This window comes from Polypterus senegalus, chromosome 13 (genome assembly GCF_016835505.1).
Source record: "Polypterus senegalus isolate Bchr_013 chromosome 13, ASM1683550v1, whole genome shotgun sequence".
NCBI classification, from domain to species: Eukaryota; Metazoa; Chordata; class Cladistia; order Polypteriformes; family Polypteridae; genus Polypterus; species Polypterus senegalus.
The window spans coordinates 106,969,280-106,995,050 of record NC_053166.1 but is presented as its reverse complement, the minus strand read 5'-3'; the positions used below and the strand labels follow the sequence as shown (position 1 = coordinate 106,995,050).

At 37.3% G+C, this 25,771-nt stretch overlaps 1 protein-coding gene across 1 annotated transcript in view; it reads right to left on the bottom strand.

Annotated features, from left to right (window-relative positions):
- LOC120542440 (vesicular glutamate transporter 1) overlaps positions 1-25,771 on the bottom strand; it is a 162,146-nt gene that overhangs the window by 43,103 nt on the left and 93,272 nt on the right. Inside the window, exon 2 of the mRNA XM_039774923.1 lies at positions 6,332-6,584. Within this exon, the coding sequence (XP_039630857.1) occupies positions 6,332-6,584 (253 nt within the window). The remainder of the gene's footprint in view (positions 1-6,331; positions 6,585-25,771) is intronic.

Below are 25,771 nucleotides of genomic sequence, written 5' to 3'. Positions count from 1 at the left end.
GCCGCAAGACTAGGACACCATTAACTATGAGTATTTAATTTTATATTGAAACTTTGGCCCAACAAGAAGACAAGCATTTAGCGATCTTAGTTCTGTCACACTGTGGTATAGCAAGACCAGAACAGATAAAAATTCTGAGTATGTGGGTACAATATCTAATCAATGGACTGTAAATCCATGTTTGGTCAGAACAATTTCCACCTCAGGCTTACTGTGTGACCCTGAGCTGCAATTGTAAAGAATTTGGATATAAACAGTTGCATTATATTTTAAAACGTGTTAGTTCAATAAATTCATTGGCCAAAAATATATTGTGGGGTGTTGCTGCAGACAGAGGTTTATAATTAATTATTGTAGTATCTGTAACAAACATTCTATTTAACAAAGCAGGAGACCGGTAGTGACAAACTGTTCTCTTTTATTAGGACACCTTTTTCCTTCTCACAAACTTTCTAAGCAGATCATCCTAACATCCTCTAAGCATTGGTTACCAGAACAAAACTATCCACTGGAGCCTCCAGTATAGGATGCAGATCACAACATAACAATTATGTATCTGACTTAAAGCTAATGTAGCTGATCATTGGATGCAAAAACACAGTTTACTGCATCTTGTATTAGGAATTAAGCAATTGATTTATAAACTTAATACAGTCAAAGTAAAGTAACCCATGTGGAACTTTGTAAAAGCATGAAAAAGGATTTCAATATTTGGCAAGGAGAGGTATAGACAGATAAGGGTGTTGATATGAAAAGAAAAAAGCAAAGTCATGACTACAACTTAAACATATGAATCAAAGTTCTGATGACTGCCACTGAAGCTTTCTATAGATGATGAGGTTATGATTTGAGAAGATTCTACATTTGAGAGATGCATTTAAGTCCTTAAGTTGTGGCTCTGTCTTGTTATCATTTAATTTAACAGCACATGCACTTATTCAAGCTGACACCACATGAAAGCTGTCTTGTCTATGGGTGCTGTGCTACCACGACTGTTGTGAGTGAATGACCCCAGCCAGCTCCAGGACCTAAAGATACAACTCTCATGTTGGTTCAATCAGATTATGTGAAGTGTGCATTTTCTATACTTGGCTCAGGTGTCATTTACTTTGTGTGATATGGCCTAGTCAGGGCTATCAGTTTACTCTGAAACAGAAAACACAGTTTTGAACTCAGATGATCATGTGGAAAGCCATTCAAAAATAAAAAACAGAACCGAAATTATTAAATGCTTACACATTAACACTTAGTGAAAAGGGAACCCATTCCCTTGACTTTGCCCATTTATGCCATGTATCATTCCACTGATGCCCTGCGGTGGGCTGGCACCCTGCCCAGGGTTTGTTTCCTGCCTTGTGCCCTGTGTTGGCTGGGATTGGCTCCAGCAGACCCCTGTGACCCTGCAGTTAGGATATAGCGGGTTGGATAATGGATGGATGGATGGATGGATGGATGGATGGATTATTCCACCAATACAGCATGGGTTTCAGTTTCTCCTATACAGTATTGAAATGTCAGACAGGAAAAGGATGGCACCATCATAGAAAAAATAGTATATTGGATAGAAAAAATAGTATATTGGAATGTTAAATGATAGAGAATGCTATTAAAAGCAATTAAAAAAGGGCTGATACATAGGCGTAACTATTAATAAATTATTCTTATGTCACAAGGCCTTACCAAATGCCTGCTCTTTTCAAAACCTGACATATCGATGTTAGCACTTTTGAGTTGGAATTATTACACCACAGGCATAGATTTAGTGCTATGTATCAAGATTTTAAATAAGACTTTGTTTGTGTCATATTGCAGTAAGTGACTGAAGCAAGCCCTTAAAAATCCCATTTTAAAGCATCTAAGTATTACAATGCCTTTGGCTATTGCATTATAAAGTCCTGCATACCACTTCTTGCAATTAAACATGCTATTTAATAAAGAGGAGTAAGTGCACTTTAAGCTTAACCATGTTAATTGCTTTTCGATATTTATTTCAATGAATAAAATTAAAAGACTGAATGATTTTTTGTAATGCTTTTTTAAATGCAAGGTCTTTTTATAAGGTAGAAAATTACTCTTTATAAAAATTGAATTATTTGATTGACAGGGAGATTTACAAGAAATGCAGCCCCCACTTTTGGATGTGCTAGGCTGCTGCCTAGTTCACCTACAGTATATGGTAAAGCCAGCCCTATTTACCAATCTATTTTCAAACCCACTTAATCCAGTTTATGTTCCTGGTTGAGGACAAAGCCTATCCTAGTAGCAAGGCAGGTGCCAGTTTTGTATAAGATGCCAGTACACTGCTCAGTATTCTCATGAACAGGCCTACTGTAAGGAACAAGCTATAAAAATAAAATAACAAAATTTGTTTTCTTTTTCTGTGATTCATAAAATGCTTTTTTGATATAGTACACTACACTATGAAAATTGCTTAATGACAAAAGCTACTTGCTAGTTTTGTAATAGCTATACAGGGGGTCCTTGGGTTACAACGTCTTGACATACAAAGTTTCGAGTTTACAACGCTCACTCCCATAAAAACATAAAAAATTGAGACATGAGAAAGAATAAAGGTAAGGATTTTTTTTAACACTCATTTTTTCTGTTACTGCAGTACAGTGTACAGTATAATATATTTATGTCCTGTTTGAGGTGGCTGGGGAGGTGACCCGGCCGAGACTCCCAGGAGGACAGGAGGAGGGCTTGCGCCTTCCCTAGACCATGTGGGGGCGACCGCCCTGGTACCATTGGGGGCCACGGGTACAGAGCTTTGAAGCTCAACCCTGTAGGGTTCCATGGTCACCGCCAGGGGGCACCCCTATGCTTTTGGAGCCCTGGACCGAAGACACTTCCGCCACACCCGGAAGTGCTTGGCGGAAGAGGAGCAGGGACACCCAGAGTGCTTCCGGGGATGAAGCCGGCACTTCTGCCACACTGTGTGTGTCAGTGGAAGATGCCGGGACACACCTGGAACACATCCGGGAAAGTATAAAAGGAACTGCCTCCCTTCATTCAGTGACTAGAGTCAGATGGAAGACGGACGAGGTCTGGGAGGAGATCAGGAGGCGGCCTGAAGAGTGAAGGCATTACTGTGTTGTGGCCAGGACTTTGAGGACTTTGGGCAAATAAACATGTGTTGGGTGATGTCAGCATGTCCGCCTGTCTGTGTCCGGGCCGGCTACCACAGTCCTTTTCCTTTATCTATGGCTTAGTTGTGTTTTTATGTTCTAGATTATGATTTTGCAGATGTGTTAGGATAGGTAAATTACTTAGGCTAGGGTGTGTTTCAACTTCGGGTTACATCACTGTTGTAGGAACGGAACTGTGCCTTGAGCATGGGAAAGGCGCTATAATAATAAAATGTATTATTATTATTATTATTATTATTATTATTAACTGTGTCATAACCCAAGGACCCCCTGTATATTGTTTTTCAGTACCACATGGTTTGTAAATTGATGATAACGTAACACACAACATTCTCATTCCAATGTTTTTGTTGTGATTCTGCCTCCACAAAATAGTGAATGAGTGAGGCCCACAAGTCAACAAAACAGATCTCACCCAAGGCAAGCCTGACCCAGGAAAACTGGAGGTGTAAGGCCCAACTAGGCCTCACACAAGAAAGCCTTAGAGTTATTAATCTTGAAAATGTCTCACTAGGGAGTGAAACTGTAAAAACTCCAGCTAGGTTAGATACAAGTCCACACAAATCCTCATAAAATTAAAGATGAATTGAAACCAAGTCCCAAATTCATAAATCAAAATTCTAAATCCTTAAACGGAGCAAAAAATATCAAAAAGCTAGTAAACGCAAAGAATAGCAAAACAGGAGAAAACTCACCAAATCATCAGCATATCAGCATATGGACTGCAAATCCCATGAGCCTTTATAGGGCTGGGAGCAGACCCTCTATGGTGATTGACAGGTGGCCCCACCTTTTGGAGGAACCACCCACAAAATACATGGAACAAAAACGGTCAATTGCAGTGTGTTCTAAGCTGGGGATGGTCCTGTGCTGATCTGGTCTCAGTATTCATTTCTGGTTACAAGACTAACTTTGGGGGTTAGCACCATTGCAGTGTGCCTCAGAGCTGCAGACTAGCAGTGGATCAAGACCAAGTGTGCTTTTTGGATGGGAGATGTGGATCAAAGTTGCACACTACCTTAGACCATCTCGTAAGCAGGTTTAACAGACATACTGTAGTATAGCAGGTAAAGTTAGGAAATGAATTCTGCATGCATAAGAGAGATTGTTAGGGACATGCAAAAGCACAAATATGTCATTAAAAAATAAGTAAACCATATTTTATGTTTATATTTGGACTGTAGTATAGCATAGTACTGAATCAATAAAATTTAACTAAATGCAAAAGAAAAGACAAGAGATGCATGTAAATATTTATATTGCATAACATAAGAAACAGAAAAATATGGATCAACATACATTTAGCAATTATTAATCTTTGTTAAAAAGACCCAGAGTCAGGGTCTCTAATTTAAAAACTACTTGGCGATTGGTTTGGTAGTGATGCTGCAACTTTCTTTCATGCTGTATTCCTTCGGAGTGAAGTCTGTGCTGTGATGAGAAATTTTTTACTAATATTGTGCAGGCTCTGACAAGGTGTTTTATACATTTTGATGACTGTTTGTTTAATCTGGCTATTAGGAAAGGCTTGGGTAATTCTGACTGTCCAGTCTGGAGTTGAGGGAGCGGGGTGATAGCAGCATCCTCAATTCCTATTGCAGCCACAGTTGAATAATATTGTCTAACACTCAAGACATTAATTTCTTGTTAACAGACAATCAAAGGGTAAGCTGAGCAAACTGAGGAGAAACATGAAACCACAACAAGGCTAGATGTGAATTAATTAAATTTGGTGTTGATCTTGTTCCACTGTCCACTGCAACAGCACTTAGACTAGAGGATTGTCTCTTCTGAGTATCGTACAATGTAGTCTGGTCTTCATCTGCAGCTAGTTATGGTACTATGTTGCCTTCCAAAATACTTGGGACAAAGACACATTTTTCCTTGACCAAAATGTATGCAAATACTCTTAAATTAAAGTCTGCAATGTGCACTTTAATCATGTATGAATTGCTTGATTTGTAATTTTAAACTGTGGAGCACAGGGGTAAAACAAGAAAAAATATATCTTTGTCACAAATATTATGGAGGGTGCTGTATCTCAGGTACACTGTACCTGACATAATGGCATTTAAACAAAGGGTACATAAATATTTTAAGCATAAAAAATAAATGAAAAATGATCAGAACAATATTAACAAAGGTAATAATTTTAAATAATTGAAAAATGAACGAAAAATACAAGGAAAAGGAACATAAACATAAGACAATGAATGAACCTGGCCAAAACATATTAATTTTTCCAATTTGAAAGTTGCCTTGACTTAACACTGTATGTTATCAAACAAAGAAGCCTCATGTTTGTCTTATGGGGACTGATTTAATGATATCCTGGGGCAATGGAAATGGGGTAACACTTTATACAACACTTCCTTTCATTCTTGTTTCCATCCATGGATGGTTGACATCACTGTCACCCTCATTAAAACCCACCTTCTTTATGCTGCATAAAAGACACCTCTTAATGAGAAACAGTATCAGTTTGACCAGAAAATTGCTTCATTAAATAAAAGTTTTCTCATCTGGGATCCCAATTCTTCATATTTTTGCTCCCCATATTAAAATGTAGTGGAAATTTCAATTTTACTGAGGTTTTTAAATAATTCACTTTGATGGAGGAAGTGCACTTTTTTGACAAAGGGAACTTTAATCTTGAAATTGATTATTTCACACATTGTGCATTTTATTTATTTATTTATTTATTTTTATTACAAATCACATTGAATTTGCTGGCACCATTGGCTACAAGGCAAGAACCATGCTGGATGCTACATGCCTGTTTTAGGATCCACTCACATGCTTCCACACTCTGCCAGTTTACAAAATGCAATTTACCTTACGTGTATGTCTTTGGGAATGTGGAAGAAAAAATATAGCAGAGCTCAAAGAAAAACACATGGAGTTATGGGGATAACTTGCAAACTCTGCACCGACAGCAAGCTTGGGATTTGAACCCAGGACAGTGGATTCTTGAGATACTTCATTACTACACCTCCAGAAGACTGATTATATTTTATGGTAAATGCACTGAAAATCACTTTCTGATATTGGTTATTATGTAAGATATTAATTAATTATGTTATTTTGCAATTGCATTATTTCTACAAAATATAAAACAAATACAAAAATAAATAATCCAGTTTTAGCCATTGTCTTGCTACTTGCCTCAGCAGCCCACTGACCTGAATGATGACTTTGCCTCCTTCATAGACTGTGTTGTTGTTCACCATGCTCACAATGGCTACACCCAGGTTGCAGCGGATGCCAAATGAAATGCAAAAGCCAATGCCACTGAGGATGGCAATGATGTAACGGCGGGGTAAACCAAAACATGTGCAGTCCACCATAGGACGAGAGTGTTCTTTCATCTCAACTGGCCGGCCTTCCTCAGTGAGCTCAATGGTCTCGCCATTGGCCTGCTTCTTCTCTAACACCCTGGACAAAAAAAAAAGAGGTTTCTTGAAAGAAAGATAACTCCTAGTGCCACTAACTGGCTTGTAATGACTTATAAAATTGAAATGACATTACTTATAACGTAAATTACACTTATCTTTAATCCAAAGCTAATGAGAACTCTCTATTGACTAAAATTATTTCTATTTAAGAGTTTGCTGTACTCTTACACACTCACACCAGGCATGAGGTTTTCTGCCAATGGATGCTGATTTTTTGTTGTGTACTTTTGGATAGTTGCAGAAATTCCATACATGTGTTGGTGTGATCTATCATAATGATAAACAAGAAGCATGATTTTTTTGTTTGAACATCCTGTCTACTTATAAACCCACAGAGTGTACATTTCCATCAATAATCTGTTCCTGCCCTAATTGTAGAAAAGAATAGTCTTCTACTCTATCATCACAGCTCCCATGATTTACCAGAGAAATTTCTAAGGGGGTTACTTGAGAAATTCTAAGTACACCCCAATGCTATCACATGATTAATGCCAGTGGGAAGGCTTTCTTCTGCCCACTCCAAACCAGCAAGGCATACAGGACCACTGCTAGTTCAACAGTTCCCTAAAGCAGTTTTTCTGCTTTCTCTTTATATTAACATCTTACAATTCTTCACAAAATCTTTTCTGTTTTTGGCATGTGGACAGCGTAATAATGGAAGATTGCTAAGTGGAAGAACATACTTTTCTACTTCCAGACTGGGGCACAGCCTAGCAATCTGTTGCAATCCTCTGTCAAGGTGGTTGATTGGCATCTAACACTGAGAATTCCTGCTGTCTGATTAGCAAAATGTATGGCAACAACCATAGTATTTGAATATATCCTGCATAAAGGCTGAGAAAAGAAGGATAAAAAATATGGACCAGGAGATGAATAGTAGGCATAGTGTCAAAAATGGATCAAATACCAAAAAGACATTAATTCAAGTACCAAAACCAAAACAAAAATTGGAAATTGTACTTAAATTAGAAAGATAAAGATTTCAAAGTTGAGAATTACAAAAGAAATGTGCAGACTTCTTTTTTATTTATCCTTGATCAAACATACTAAAAGACCCTTTGCTTCTCAGTATGGCCTAATAGATGGCCATAGCTAGTAAGTCTAACCCGCTACTGCTGTTTACATTCTCACATACTAATACTCAAGAGGCACTCAGCCTGTTGTTAGAGGTGATTAATAAACAAAAAGATACACATCAGGTAGGCATCATTTTTGACACATGATGGGCTTTGTGCAAGGAACAGTATTATTTCTTCATCCATGGTTTCTGATTGGACAGTGAGAAGAATCTGTGTTAAATGTGGCAACACAACCGAACTAACACAGCACAACAAGCATCATCAATAACTGGAAACATCCTGACATGCAATGATCATGTTGTAACCACCAGAAAAATAAGGAAACTGTGAAAATATAATACTTGGATGAACAATGAAGCCTATTTTCTGGTCATCATTTAGCATGGGTGATGCCTTCTAGATATGAAAAACCTTATTTACTAATCATCTCTAACAACCTGGATGTAATTAGTACTTGAAAAAGATGATAACAAAAGTAGACATCACAGGTCTCTCTGTCTGTCACAGTGGTTTGACATCTGAGTGCTCCAGCCATCCAACCTTTGGACCTCTCTTTTGAACCAAGCCACGTTAACACAGCTAAACAGACAAGAAATCAGAAACACACATGATCCTGTGTTGCTGATCTACCAGATATTCTTGTTCTGATGACATGCCGTCCTGTTCCTTAACATCTGCATATTTCCAAATGTTCTACTAGTATGAATAGTAGAGCTAAGTGATATGTTTCTTTAGTGCGTGTGTGTTTTGTCCTTTGGTGCCAGATTTAAGGTATGTGTGTGTTTTAAAGGTACTGATAAAAGTACCCATGTTTCAGGAAGCATGTGGTACCTGTAAAATTAAGGGTCACAAGCTGCAGACAGGTCTCCTACTACAACCCCAGAGATCAGACCATGTCTTTTTCATCTTAACTTAACATTAATTCTCTTAAAAAAGAAAGATGGCAAGGTTTAAATTGTTTGATAAAAATAAAACAGGAGTTAAACTGTCAAATATCTTTTTTTCAAACCTTACTCCTTCAATCCATTACTCCTGTGGTTATTTTTTAGTGCTGGACACTGTGTGCAGTATTTATAATTCTTCTCAGATGGTTTGCAATTGAACCATTTCTTCTTGATAAGTGCTGATGTATCTGTATGTCCTTTCATAATAAATGATTTGTTTGTTTGCCATCATGCTGATGACCTGACTGCTAAATAATACATTGTATTGAGGTCTAATGGATATTTCTGGGATTGTAGTTGGTGGCAATTTTAAGGTTCCTAAGGTGTATATTGCCAAAAGTTAAGTGTTCTTACTTGTCCTAATACAAATTATTAAAGCAATGTTTATTTTTCTTCAGCCTTTAGCTCTACAAATTAGGAAAGGAAAGATAAAGAAAGACATGCTACTGAGTTATTTTCTATCATATCTCAACAAGGGTTTCTCCCCTGGCTGTACTTCAAATTCATGTTTTTTGTCTTTTTTTTATTTATTTTGATTCTTTGATTTATGTTAACCTTCGCTTTTGATTTTGTTTATGTAAGTTGCCTGTGTTACGTTCCATATATATTGTGGGTCTTCTCCTAACAGGCAGGCCCCACTGGCCCTCACTTCTGCCCTATAATCTGGAGGGACTCCAACATTTCTTGGAGGTTCATTTTGAATGTGCCTGGGAGAGATGAGTTTACATGTGGTTATTTCATTTACTGGATTTCTAGATTTTTAACCCTCTGCATTTTGAGGATTGTTTGAATATCTGTATTTTGATTTATTTGCTTTGGATCCTTTGGCGATTAATTTTTGTTAAAAGCTGTTTTGTGAAGAATATACCTTTTTATTTAAAATTATATAAATCTTTGTATTTATAAAGACATGGTGTTTACCCCATTACTAGCCATAGTTTGACAGTGATATTCCCCTCTAGTGGGACTGTAAGTTTTGAACTCCTTGTTCACGCCTCCTAAAACAAAAGTTAAAACCATTAAAGCCAGAATCTCCAGTCTTCTCACCCAGATCTCAAATGTCCACAACAATGGCTACATTATTGTTAACGCTGTTTCTTGAGTTTTTTTTTTTATCTAAGTTTCTGGAAAGCTATGCAAATTATTGTGTTGTATTTAGCTATTTAAAAGTCAACTTAGAAATCAAGGGCTTTGTATGTTTGGCTTTAGCCTTTGGTTTGTGTATTGGGCTTTGGTGTTTTTGGTTAATTTCCTTCTGATCCCTGCCTGTCTTTGACTATCTATCTCTCTCTCATCTCCTGGTGTTATCAATTTGATCCACGGGGCTGCCTTTTCTATTGTGATGAGTAGGAATTGGTCATCTGTTGGTGTGCACCCTGGGACAGACCATTACCCCACTGGGTGTTGGATTTATTCTGGTTCCTGCTGCAGGAACAGGATTGGCAGACCATGATCTAGTATTTAAATAAGCGTGTTTGACAAATAAATTCTAATCACACTTTTTGTGAATGTTATTTTTCTTCTGTGTGTACAATGGAAACAACATAACTGTTGCATTCTAAGCCATTAGGGGTACATTAGATAGAATTCAAATACAGATTGATATCCAAGAAAAATAACAAACAGAACTTTAAAATCAAAAATGTAAACCAAAAGCCAAAAAATATAAGCAAAGATCAAAATCCTCTTTTCTATTAGACGAACTCTTTTAGATTTGAGAGTTCAGAGTGTAGCTTGTGAAAGGTGTGGACCACCCAGGCTGGCACTGCCTCCTGAACCCGACACAGGCAAGACTGATTTTTTATTTTCTTTTTACCTCCTTACCCCCATTTCCCACAAGTACAACACAGTCTCAGGACAAGCACAGCACACAACCAATTAGCTTCCGTCTCTTTCTCTCATTTCTCCTCCACTCCTCTGGTCAAGCTTTGTCTTCCTCTTCCCGACTCTGGCTCCCCCAATAGTGGCTGCTGACTCCTTTTATAAGGCACCCGGAAGTGCTCCAAGTGCTTGATGACTCATTTCCAGGTGTGGCGGAAGAACTGCCCATAAGGGCTCAGCGGCTCCTGCTGCAGCACCCCCTGGCGGTGCCTGTGGATCCCAACAGGGTTGCACCAAACTCCAACTCCCATGAAGCCCTGTGGGAGTCCAAGGCACTGCTGTAACCCAGGGGGGTTGCCAGCTAGCGTCCCGGGGGAGGTAACGCTCTGGCCACGCTTGCTCCCCGGGTCCTCCGAGTGTGGAGGTGTCCCGGCTGGGCAAGGTCCCTGGCTGCACTCTACAAAGGTTACACCTTTTCTGTAAAATTTAATTTCAAGTAGCACAATTAAAAGGTTGTAATACTAGGTATCTAATAATTTAACTTTACCAGTCAGAACCCCATACTTTAAAATGGTAGTAACAATGACATCACAGGTCATAAAGCATATGACAAGCAATGGAGTTCATTCATATAAACAACATGGTGGCATCAGAATGGGGACACTATGGCATCACCTGAACAACAATAAAACACATGGTCTTAAAGAATTCCTAAAACACTCCAACTGCTTAATAATGTAATAGAAGTATCTAAATACAAACTTTTACCCTTATTATTACTCTTATTGCATATATTACGTTTACTAAAGAATAACATTTTGGTATCATAAATCTAGTTATTGTTCTTACTACTTTGTGGCTTGATAGTACTGTTGGAAGCATTTTCACCTCATAGTGCTTTGACCACAGGTGCTATTTGTGTGTCACATGAAGAGTGGCACAGGCCCAAAAAGCCCCACGTCCAGTGATCAAACATTGTGAAATAGCAAGACTGCTCATCATCCATTCTCCACTTCCTGTTCATCTCTGAACAAGTACATCAGCAGCTTTACCTGAGTTCTCTATTTGAAATTCTGTCTATTTGAGACAATGCCTATTATCTGCTGATCTTCTTATTTTAATGAGTTTATAGTGTAATTGTTGATTAATGTGGTTTGTTTAACGCATTAAAAAATATTGTTGCATCCTTAGTCGGCAATGAAGCAAACATCTCTGGCAGTGCTTTGGACAGGGCCGCATTTTCATATATATATATATATATATATATATATATATATATATATATATATATATATATATATATATATATATATATATATACTGTATATGTAATATATTAAAATTAATAAACAATAGTACATCTTTATAATTATAACTATCAACGTAATAATAAGCTGCATGGCAACAACTCTTGGGGAATAGGAAATTAAGACCTAAACTATTTCACTTCCAGTTAAGACTATAAATGACATCAAAAACTCAGAATCAGTGTCTCCATGATGGGACAGTTAACTTCGTAAGCTGGAATGTTAAAGGCCTGAATCACGAATTAAAGAGAAAGAAAGTACTTTCTCACCTAACAGGTCTAAATGCTAAAATAGTATTTTTACAGGAAACCCACTTACTAAGTAAGGATCAGTTCCGGCTGCAAAAGACTGGACTGGCCAAATGTTCCATTCTAGTTTTACAAAGAAAACTAGAGGGGTGGGAATTCTCATACATAGAACAGTACCATTTGTAGCATCAGATGTAGTATTGGATCCTGAAGGGAGATATGTGATGGTCATGGGAGACTTATCTAACTGTAAAATGATTTTGATAAATGTTTATGCACCTAATGTTGATGATAAGGAATTTATACAAAATTTATTTGCATCCATTCCCAATCTGAACACTCATAAACTTATAATGGCTGGGGACTTTAATTGTGTTCTAAATCCACTTTTAGATAAGACTTCCTCCACAGGGGGAACGGCAACTAACACCGCAAAGATAATTACAAAGTTTATAACTGATCACAACTTATCAGATCCCTGGAGGTTTTTAAACCCAAATTCAAGAACATATTCTTTCTACTCACCAGTACATCATTGCTACTCAAGGATTGATTACTTCTTTATAGATAATAACTTCTTGCCTAAGATTAAATCTTGTAAATACGATGCTATTGTTATTTCAGACCATGCTCCGATGATCTTGGAGCTGAAATTACTAAGCCCCATACACTCACCCGCAGATGGCCTCAATCCGCTTCTATTAGCTGACGAGAATTGTACTGAATTTATATCCAAACAAATTGAATTCTTTCTAGAGACAAATACATCCCCTGAGATCTCTGCAGGAATACTCTGGGAAACTCTTAAGGCCTTCTTAAGAGGACAGATTATCTCATATCTTTCCCACAGAAATAAATCCGAAGCGAAGAAAGTAGCAGAGATAAAAGCGAAATTACTAAAATAGATGAAGAACATGCCAGACTACCAAGCGAGACTCTACATAAGAGGAGGCAGGCTCTACATTCAGAATTAAACCTCTTGACAACTAAAGAAACCGAACAACTAATTTACAAATCCAGACATCATTATTATGAACATGGAGAAAGCTAATAAGCTTTTAGCGCAACAAATTCACAAGCAAGATATGCATAGCGCAATCTCGGTAATTACTAACACGAATGGAGATAAAATCATCGAACACAAAAATATAATGTACACTTTTAGAGACTACTATAAATCCCTATATACTACTGAGTTTAAAGAAGACAATATACAATCTAATGCATTTCTGGATAAATTACAGATACCACAAATTGGCGCTTTTAGTGTGGAGGAACTCGATAAACCTCTGTCATTATCAGAATTACTGGATGCTATAAAGTCACTCCAAGGTGGAAAAGCAGCAGGCCCTGACGGCTACCCTGCAGAGTTTTACAAGAAATTCTCCGCTCAGCTAGCTCCCTTCCTATTAGCAACATTTACAGAAGCCAGAGATAACCAATCTCTTCCACAAACCTTTCGCCAAGCACTAATCACTGTCTTTCCAAAACAAAATAAGGACTTATTACAATGTGCATCATACAGACCAATTTCACTTCTGAATAACGACGTTAAAATACTCTCTAAAATCATAGCTAGAAGGATGGAGAAAGTGCTCCCCTCGTAATATCACAAGACCAAACTGGATTTATTAGGGGCCGACACTTATCTTCAAATCTTGACGCCTGTTTAATGTAATATACTCACCAACTAAATCAAACACCCCAGAAATATTATTATCATTGGATGCAGAAAAAGCATTCGACATGATTGAATGGAAATACCTTTTACTATTTTGGAGAAGTTTGGGTTTGGCCCGAACATTTGTGCATGGATTAAATTACTGTATACTAACCCAGAAGCTTCAGTTTGCATCAATAACATTTGCTCAGACTACTTTAAACTAGAGCGTGGCACAAGACAAGGATGCCCTTTGTCACCACTGCTGTTTGCAATTGCCATTGAACCACTGGCAATACATTGTCGAAATACTGATCAGATAAAGGGGATTAGCAGAGAAGGACTGGAACAGAAAATCTCATTATATGCAGATGACATGGTACTGTATATATCGGACCCAGAAAATTCTGTGCCTGCAGTCTTAGCAGCACTCACAGAATTTCAAAAGCTCTCTGGTCTCAGAATTAATCTGAATAAAAGTGTACTCTTTCCGGTGAATTCGCAAGCATATAATATTAGATTAGACACCCTTCCTTTTATCATTGCAGAACAGTTTAAATACCTCGGGGTAAACATCACAAGTAAACATAAAGCTCTTTATCAACAAAATTTCGTCGTCTGCATGGAAAAAATTAAACAAGACTTGCATAGATGGTCAACCCTTCATCTCACACTAGCTGGAAGAATTAACACTGTTAAGATGAATATTCTTCCTAAGCTCCTTTTTATTTCAAAACATACCAATATACATTAATAAATCGTTCTTTAAGCAATTAGATTCAACAATAACCTCATTTATTTGGAATTCTAAACATCCACGCATCAAAGAGCGACCCTACAAAGACAAAAGGCAGAAGGTGGCATGGCTCTACCTAACTTCCAGTTTTATTACTGGGCAAATATACAGTCGATAAGAACCTGGACACAAATAGAAGAACATACACAGGCATGGACGCAATAGAAGTAAAATCCTGCAGTACTTCTTTGTATTCCTTGCTTGTGCTCCAATAAACACGTTATCGGCAATACACTAATAACAATTGTGCTCCACTCACTTAGAATCTGGAACCAATGTAGAAAGCATTTTAAGACGGAGAAGCTTCTTTCTGTGGCACCTGCGGAATTAACTTGCTTAGAGATCTTGATGAACGAACATCACCCTATTACATCATTCACAAACAACCGGGTGCTCTAAACTGCGATTTCCGATTTTGTGCATCCCTCACAGCACGCAGGAATCATCCTCTTTGTTCTTGAGACAACATTATGAGGTGGACATACAGTTAGTATTTGTGACTCTTGACTGCAGGTCTGCAATTGGAAATAATCTCTTGCAAGCGATGTACGTGTGTAAAAAGAGCGGACTTTTATGGATGTTCTAAATGCTGTCATCATTCCTATTATGTAGATATTTGCTATATGACAAATCCTAAGCGTCCTTTACTACATGTTCCCGTCTTTCAGTGCCTTCTCAGTTCCATGCCCACATTCAGGGTAAGTGCTGCACGTCTTTCTACGAATGAAGAAAAATGAAAACGCATTTGCAAGTGTGGGCGACAACTTAACAACTTGCTCAAAAAAATGTAAAAAATCGTACCAAGCAACCTGCCATCTCTCATGCAGCAGAAACTAGAATCCGAACCTCTAAATAATGCATAGAGATTTTTAAACTGAGCATTTGAGGCGTGCGAGTCAATCAAGAAAAAGTCGTGCGGCGGGGCGTAAACCTATTCTGTTAACCTCTTAGAACTTTAGTAATACGATGAGCCAAGCTTTAATGTGACATTGTAATAGAAAAAAATCAAACACAGAAAATGGATTCATATTTAAAGGTTATCTGGGTTTTTGTCAGCCAGGTAGCCTTTGCATAATGTTGCATGTGTATACAGAATATAGTAGCTGTACATAACATAATCTACATTATACGAAATATGAAAACAAGCTCGTTCAGACAGGCTCAGTCGCTTAATGGGTTCACAAACATTTGGAAATTTGGCTTAACTGGTAAATAATATTGGGAATTAAGGAATCGTAAAGCTTATATTTAATAAGGAGGTTACTTTGTTTGTTACCAACTTAATTGTAGAAGTATTAAATCAGCCATCCGAACTGTGAAAATGCAGTTCTACCATGGCAGAAGGCACACTAATCCTGACATTCATGATTGTACTCACAGGTAATAAAAGAAATACTTGGTTGTTAAACACTCATTAAGCCGACGGCGCAGAAGGCGAGATGCGTGGGCAGATGTTCCACAGCCAAACTTGCGGCAGGCAAGTTAACGAGGAGAAGAGAAACTGATGTACAGTTCTGTCTCATCTTACAACCTAGTAGGTGGAAAAATTCCGAGCAGTCGCCTACGAGCGTCACAAAATTCATTAGAAGTAATTAGAGATAAAATGCGTTTGCTGTATAGAAACCGTACGAGGCTTCGGGGAAATTTACATTAACCTCGCTGCTACAGCTTCGTATCCCCCCCTCTAGTTTCCATTTATTTATTAGAAAATAAAGGTTTAAATAGTGTAGTTTTCCATACCTCCATTTTAAAATATTATTAGGAATAATTGTAGCTGCAGGTATCACTGCAGACACTCAGCACTTTCAGTACTTGAAATCAGACAGTGACCTTTGTGAAAGGAACAATGATAAATAACCTAACTATCTGACAAAGAGAATGGTCTTATACTTAACAGCGCCGCAGTGCCAAATAATGAGATGATGGGTGAAACAGGGATCTGTGTGCTAGAGAATGAGACAGCACAGCTCAAGTAGCAGCGATGATGTGAATTAGGGAGCAGTTTTGGAGGATGATGATATGATATACCGCACAGACATCGATACTAAACGTCATCAGCCGCAATTAAGGCACAAACCCAATAGCAAACATTCCAAATGCCCATAAGACATTGTTGTTTAGAATTAAATATGTAACCAATTCCAATGGCTAAATTTAAATGAAGAAATGTAGTACTTTTCCGTAAAGGTTTGCGCTTTATAGAAATATTATACTGCAAAGTACTCTAGACTTTAATCTAAATTCACGAATAAGATCACCTTGGTTATTGGTTGATTAGCAAACGTATACCAATGTTGTTTGTGTTTATGGCAAATGATTCAAACTTGCATAGATGGTCAACCCTTCATCTCACACTAGCTGGAAGAATTAACACTGTTAAGATGAATATTCTTCCTAAGCTCCTTTTTATTTCAAAACATACCAATATACATTAATAAATCGTTCTTTAAGCAATTAGATTCAACAATAACCTCATTTATTTGGAATTCTAAACATCCACGCATCAAAAGAGCGACCCTACAAAGACAAAAGGCAGAAGGTGGCATGGCTCTACCTAACTTCCAGTTTTATTACTGGGCGCAAATATACAGCGATAAGAACCTGGACACAAATAGAAGAACATACACAGGCATGGACCGCAATAGAAGTAAAATCCTGCAGTACTTCTTTGTATTCCTTGCTGTGCTCCAATAAACACACGTTATCGGCAATACACTAATAACCCAATTGTGCTCCACTCACTTAGAATCTGGAACCAATGTAGAAAGCATTTTAAGACGGAGAAGCTTCTTTCTGTGGCACCCTGCAAAAGAACCACCTCTTTCAACCCTCACAAACATATGCAGTTTTAATATCTGGAAAAATTTGGAATTAACTTGCTTAGAGATCTTTATATAGACAACGTCTTTGCATCCTATGAACAATTACATTCCAAATTTAACATTCCAGCTACAAATTTCTTTCACTATCTTCAAATCAGGAACTTTGTTAAACAGAACCTTCCAGATTTTCCTCATCTTGCACCCTCATCCACGCTGGAAAAATATTGCTCAATTTCAAGGAGTTAGACTCCATCTCTACAATATATAAAATCCTTTTACAATCCCTTCCTTTCAAAGATCCAAGAGGACACTGGGAAAATGACCTCTCAATTAATATATCAGAAAAGTGGAAAGTAGCAATGCAGAGAATTCACTCAAGCTCCATATGCATAAAGCATACAATTATACAACTCAAAATTATATATCGAGCACATCTGTCTCGACTAAAACTCTCAAAATGTTTCCAGGGCATGATCCAACCTGCGAGCGTTGCAACCAAGCCCCAGCCTCACTAGGTCACATGTTCTGGGCCTGCACCAAATTAACATTATTCTGGACAAAAATTTTTAATTACCTCTCAGACAGTCTTGGACTCACAATCCCTCCTAACCCATTAACAGCTGTGTTTGGGGTTCTTCCAGAGGGTCTTAAAGTGGAGAAAGACAAACAAATTGTGATTGCATTCACTACACTGTTGGCACGCAGACTTATTCTGATAAACTGGAAGAACCCAAACTCTCCTCTTTAAGTCAGTGGGAAACTGATGTGTTATATTATTTAAAATTGGAAAAAATCAAATACTCAGTTAGAGGATCTGTGCAGACTTTTTTCAAAACATGGCAGGATCTAATCAGTAATATTTTGAAATGAGTTTATAAAGCACAGAGAATTTGTTGATTTAGGTATTTTTTACAAGCCTTAAATTTTACACCATTTGGCTTGCTCTCTCTCTCAAGGGTGGGGATCGATCTGTTCTTAGCATAATTCTTTTTTTTTTGTAAAAACTTGATTGCTATGTATTGATTGTAATAAAATTAATAAAAAAAAAAAAAAAAAAATAAACAATAGTACAAATAAGTTATACTTGCACCGAACGAATTATATACACATCCCTACCATGTTTAGATCATACTTTGAAAAGGTTTATGAAATATAATTTTCATTTAAAGGTTTAACATTTCATATTACGCGGTTCACAACGATACGGCACATGCATTGGTGCTCATTTTCTTGATTTATACCTACTGACATAGGTGTGGGGGAGTGGAAGGAAAGGGGTGGGTTTAGAGCAGACCTGGTGCAATGCTAGAGAAGTGTTCATGTTTGTGTAAGAAGATCGAATCAATGGCATATCACATAAGTACTAGATAAGTTATCTTTGAGTTGTACTAAACAAAATAAGCCTCTAGTACCTCTGTATTTAACTCACCATAGATTACAGTGCTTACTGCCCTAATATAATAACACCATTTTACGAAACAGACGTGTAATGATTATCCCTATACCATTATTCCAGTTTGTAGTATCTTTATATGCCAAGAACGCAATATAAGCACCCAAGCAATGCATGGTGTCGGTTTTTAAGCGACATAGCTACGATATGTTTTTTTAGCGCTCCGGGAGCAAAGGTGTTGGTAGAGCAATGTTTTCCAACCGTTTTTCTATGGTGGCACACTTTTTGTAAGAAAAATGCCAAGGCACACTACGATTCTGTCAATCACAAAACCATTAAGTCAGTACACGTGCCAAAGTGTCTGAAGTGGCAGGACAATTAAATCAGTCTTCAGCCGTGCATTCGAAGTCTACAGTCGTTTGGATCGTTTCATTTTTACTTTGATACGTCTTTGTCACATCTAGCATGCCAATGTGAAATGAATACATTGGCCTTGCTTTCTTATTACCTTCTTTTCAACTTGCTTTTCGAGAAGGCATTCAAATTCAAGTTGTACTTGCTCAAGCAGTATTTTATTAAAAGGTCAGATGTAATGTAATTGTTTAAACCATACCATTATTTGTTCTTAATTCCTTTGAGTTCATTCTGCATTAAATTTATGATTCAGTGTGTATTTACTTCATGATTTATGTATTCATTTTATAATTGCATGTTTTAGTGTTAAATGAGATTAATCGCAATTAATTCCATACATTTATGCGATTAATTAGTTGATTTTTACTCGATTCCCAGTCCTATAAATACAATGCTGAAATGGCGGCACGGTGACGTAGTAAGTGCTGCTGCTTCACAGGAGAATAAGGTTCGCGTCCAGGGTCAGCCCTGCGTGGAGTTTGCATGTTCATATCATGTCTGCGTTGGTTTCCTCCTGGAGTCCAAAGGCATGCACGTTTGGTGAACTGATGACGATAATTTTTCCCTATTGTGTGTTTAGTGTGTGTGTGTTCGCCCTGCGATAGAACTACGCCCTGCCCTTGGTTTGTTCCTGACTTGCGCCCGATGCTAGTTGGGCTAGGCTCCAGGAACCACCAACCCAACCCTGATCTGGATTTAGCGGGTTACAAAATAAAATGTCAATGCTGAAAATGTGAATGTATTCCTAAACATTCTATATGCCGTGTTTTTTTTTTGGGGGGGTGGATGAAAAACCGTTTTAAAAGCAGAACCAATTACAGAACAAGATATACATAGCAGACACCAAGATACAGAAAATATCTTTAAAGGATTCGACGATGCGAGCCTAATGACACTGTAAAGAAGAGTGTTAAATGATGTTTCTGTACATATAGTGTAGCTTATTAGAAACATCACCTCTAACTTTACATCATTCACTAAACAACTCCCGAAGGTGCTCTAAACTGCGATTTCTGCGATTTTGTGCATCCCTCACAGCACGCAGGAATCATCCTCTTTGTTCTTGAGACAACATTATGAGGTGGACATACAGTTAGTATTTGTGACTCTTGACTGCAGGTCTGCAATTGGAAATAATCTCTTGCAAGCGATGTACGTGTGTAAAAAGAGCGGACTTTTATGGATGTTCTAAATGCTGTCATCATTCCTATTATGTAGATATTTGCTATATGACAAATCCTAAGCGTCCTTTACTACATGTTCCCGTCTTTCAGTGCCTTCTCAGTTCCATGCCCACATTCAGGGTAAGTGCTGCACGTCTTTCTACGAATGAAGAAAAATGAAAACGCATTTGCAAGTGTGGGCGACAACTTAACAACTTGCTCAAAAAAATGTAAAAAATCGTACCAAGCAACCTGCCATCTCTCATGCAGCAGAAACTAGAATCCGAACCTCTAAATAATGCATAGAGATTTTTAAACTGAGCATTTGAGGCGTGCGAGTCAATCAAGAAAAAGTCGTGCGGCGGGGCGTAAACCTATTCTGTTAACCTCTTAGAACTTTAGTAATACGATGAGCCAAGCTTTAATGTGACATTGTAATAGAAAAAATCAAACACAGAAAATGGATTCATATTTAAAGGTTATCTGGGTTTTTGTCAGCCAGGTAGCCTTTGCATAATGTTGCATGTGTATACAGAATATAGTAGCTGTACATAACATAATCTACATTATACGAAATATGAAAAACAAGCTCGTTCAGACAGGCTCAGTCGCTTAATGGGTTCACAAACATTTGGAAATTTGGCTTAACTGGTAAATAATATTGGGAATTAAGGAATCGTAAAGCTTATATTTAATAAGGAGGTTACTTTGTTTGTTACCAACTTAATTGTAGAAGTATTAAATCAGCCATCCGAACTGTGAAAATGCAGTTCTACCATGGCAGAAGGCACACTAATCCTGACATTCATGATTGTACTCACAGGTAATAAAAGAAATACTTGGTTGTTAAACACTCATTAAGCCGACGGCGCAGAAGGCGAGATGCGTGGGCAGATGTTCCACAGCCAAACTTGCGGCAGGCAAGTTAACGAGGAGAAGAGAAACTGATGTACAGTTCTGTCTCATCTTACAACCTAGTAGGTGGAAAAATTCCGAGCAGTCGCCTACGAGCGTCACAAAATTCATTAGAAGTAATTAGAGATAAAATGCGTTTGCTGTATAGAAACCGTACGAGGCTTCGGGGAAATTTACATTAACCTCGCTGCTACAGCTTCGTATCCCCCCCTCTAGTTTCCATTTATTTATTAGAAAATAAAGGTTTAAATAGTGTAGTTTTCCATACCTCCATTTTAAAATATTATTAGGAATAATTGTAGCTGCAGGTATCACTGCAGACACTCAGCACTTTCAGTACTTGAAATCAGACAGTGACCTTTGTGAAAGGAAACAATGATAAATAACCTAACTATCTGACAAAGAGAATGGTCTTATACTTAACAGCGCCGCAGTGCCAAATAATGAGATGATGGGTGAAACAGGGATCTGTGTGCTAGAGAATGAGACAGCACAGCTCAAGTAGCAGCGATGATGTGAATTAGGGAGCAGTTTTGGAGGATGATGATATGATATACCGCACAGACATCGATACTAAACGTCATCAGCCGCAATTAAGGCACAAACCCAATAGCAAACATTCCAAATGCCCATAAGACATTGTTGTTTAGAATTAAATATGTAACCAATTCCAATGGCTAAATTTAAATGAAGAAATGTAGTACTTTTCCGTAAAGGTTTGCGCTTTATAGAAATATTATACTGCAAAGTACTCTAGACTTTAATCTAAATTCACGAATAAGATCACCTTGGTTATTGGTTGATTAGCAAACGTATACCAATGTTGTTTGTGTTTATGGCAAATGATTCAATCCAGGCAAATACATGTTATTAGTTTCCGCGTGACCTTGTAATAGAAAAAGCAAGTCAGGACAATAATTTAAGCTTATTTGAGTTTTTTTCTGCGCATACTACTAACGACTTTGGTTCCCAGAGTCTATTACGCTCACTGATGATGTGGAAAGCTCAGAATACAGTTTCAAAAATGAATCCTAACAAATGAAGACAAAAAGGAATTGAGTCATTCTCCTCTAGTCTTAAAAATACTGGTGCCATTACAATTCTTCAGAGCGATTTTTTTATTCACAATCGACCCAACCGCATGAAGGTTCTAAAGAACATTTTCTTTGTTTCGAACTGTAACACTCCACCCAGTAAGTACAGATTTGTGAAGTATTAATGGGTCATGATTTCAAAAGACTCTTCCTGCATACAATAACACAGGCTACATTCAGGTTTTCTTAATATGTAGTTGTCCTGCAGTAGCCTACCAAATATTAGAGATTTCGGTTTTTTCTACACATTATGAGGGTTTTCAAAGTTCAAAGAACCAACTTCACATGAAAAGAATCGGTCTCAGAATGAAATTGTGAGTTTGTCTATAAATTGCTCTACAAGGAACCATGCAACCCAGTGAAGAACCATTAAATGCCAGTAAAGAATCATTATTTTAGAGTGTATTTGATCTCAGTGGTCCACTCAGGATGATAGTCTCACCATTTATCCAGTATTTTCTTCTCAACTATAATATTCCGGTAACCTTAATTTAAATTTGTTTGTAGATATCGGTTTAATCTTAAGAACATTACTATTTCTGAATTCCATGTTTATATGACACCCTGATATTTTACTATGATTTCACATAATTTAATTTTCTTGCCTCTTGTAATTTCGTAGCCAATTTGAGTTGCTGTTAATTTGTTTATTTTTTTATATTTTGTTTTTGTGTAAAACGTGGGATGTCGAATTAGAATTAGAGTTTTGGTACTTTTGATGAGTGCCTGTGGCACAGTTATAGAGTCTGCATTCAAAGATCAACTCTCAAAATGCTGATATATAGTCCCTATTGTCTTTACTTACTTAAAATGCTTATTTGTGCATTTATATCTTCTTTTCAATATACTTCAGATATTCGCTACTATCCATCCATCCTGCCATCATCCAACCCTCTATATCCTACCTACAGGGTCACGGGGGACTGCTGGAGCGAATCCCAGCCAACACGGGGCGCAAGGCAGGAAACAAACCCCGGGCAGGGCGCCAGCCCACCGCAGTATTTGCTACTATGTGAAAATTATTTTAGTATACTTAAGAGTATCTTTGTTTGATGCAATGCATGTCAACACAGCCCTATTACTAGTACTACTACTAATATAATACTACTACTAATAATAATACTACATAATAATAATAATAATAATAATAATAATAATAATAATAATAATAATAATAATAATACTATTGACTCGTTCGTTGTCGCCACATATTAGTGAACAGTGAAACTGAGTAGACCCACAGTTATCCCAGATTTCAATGCTCAGCCCCCTACCCTGCGGGCCTCATTAACTTCAGCAGTGGCTGCTGGTGAACATACGAACAGCCATCTGGTCCCGTCGATTTGGCCTCCGAGTCCACGCATTTCTAGCGGCGCACAGAACGTTTAGACTCATCAATAAAACACAATCGGACAAGGGACCCGTGGGGGAGTCGGAACCCGTCGTGCTAATGAGCTCTGCAGCCGCAGCAAGGGCGAGGCAAAGGAGGGCTCAGAGCACCTGTTCACACAAGTGCACCCCCAAAATCAAGAGTCAAACGGGAAAAAAGAGTGAAGAAGCACCTCTGATTGAGTTCTGGATCTTTAATATAGAATTACCTTACTACAGTTATTCAAATATATTTCTTTTTTTAAGTTATGAGATTGCTTGTAATTTAATAATAGTACTAAACGATTTAATAATGTGTTAGTTTTATATTTTATGCCAGAATTCACTAGTAAATTCAGTGATACCAATAAACCCAATAAACGAATTCATTTTATGCATTCTATAAATTCTCAGTTCAGTCGCTCTGTATGAAATGTGAAGGTCCTTACAGTGTTATAATGCTCTTATGATTATGCAGATTTTCATCAAACATCTTAAAGACTTGTGAGTTCGGTTAAGTCGAAGTTTTTAATTGGCCTTAGTGTGCGAGCGTATAAGAGTTATAGTGTACTCGTGAGGCGACCCCGAGATGGACCTGCTGTTACCAGTCTTGTTCAACACAATTCACGATGAAGCTCCGACTCCTGCGACAGTAAATCGGATTAAGGTTTTAACAAATTTCTTCAAATCGTATAATATATTTGCGTTTGTAAAAATCTTGAAAGACATACAGAGCACAATTATTTTTTTAATTGTTTGTCATAAAGAATAAGAGCAGCGCACATTTCTAACAGTGAAACAGAAAAATGAATATGAAGAATCGTCGCTCCAAATTACAAGTGTGTTATAAATCCATTGACCACACATTTATATTAACATCAAAACCTTTATCATGATTTTTGCACGCAGCGGCGACAATCATTAAAGCTTCAGCAAAACAACTAAAGGGAAGATTTAAAATATTATTTTAACTTTAAGGGCAGAAAGAAAGAAAGAAAGAAAGAAAGAAAGAAAGAAAGAAAGAAGACTTATGTACAACTGGAACTAAGCATTTTAATATATAAGTACACCTGTAAATAAAGTACGAGTTTATATGTTATACATTCCAGTATGAACTGACGTTAATTTTTCGCTTATATATGACTAAAATTAAAGTTATTTAGGCTATAACATTGGTTAGGTAAAACGAATACGAAACGCAGAGAAAATGTGTTATTGCACTACTACTACTACTACTACTACTACTACTACTACTATACTACTACTACTATTACTATACCCTTGGTCTAAATACAAGCACTGTATTTTAAACCAATAACAATGAGGTAAACGATTCAAGGTTTCGCAACAGATTGCTTGAGTAAATTCCGTTATTCTCTGTTTTGTCTCTATGCCCTATAAAAGGCAGATTAGTAAGCTAATGTGTACGTATAATAAAAGCTAATCAAAAGTACATGTGAATGTTATTTTAGATTAAAGATTTTTCAGAACTATACAGAAACAACGTAAATAAATATGATCAGTTTCGTAGTTTGTTGAAATGATGCTTTCAAAGACAATGGAATAAACCGTTATTTTACTTGTATGAACTATTAAGGTACATCAGATGGCAGTCCGCAGTTCATTATGTTTAAAATGACATCGATCATAATGTGTATTATGTACAAAGTGATAGAGAAATTATCAACATTTTTCCATCATTGCGACGTGTTTTTCAGAGTCGCATTCATGTCATCTCCTTATTCATTCACATGTCGTTCTCCAAACACACGTTTTTCAAGTGCTCGATATAATTTGTATATAGTATAAGAACGCATCTAGAATGTAAATCGCAAACATGCAGTATAGGCTCAGAGGTTAGCTCGGTTACCGCTAAACTACCTTTGTCAGATAGCCGGATGCTGCCATGATTTATTCTAAACACCGGCGGAATTATCTCTGCCACTTCCACCGGCAAATTCGACATAAGCTGGATTGAAAGATAGAGGGCATGGTTATTGTATGTACGATCCACATCCTTTTTAGAAGTTTTATTGAGGAAAAGGATGAAAATATGTAGACAGATATTGAAAGTATATTAATTATGCATACATAAATGTATATTATAATGAACAAAACTACACAAACTCACAAGGCTTGAAAA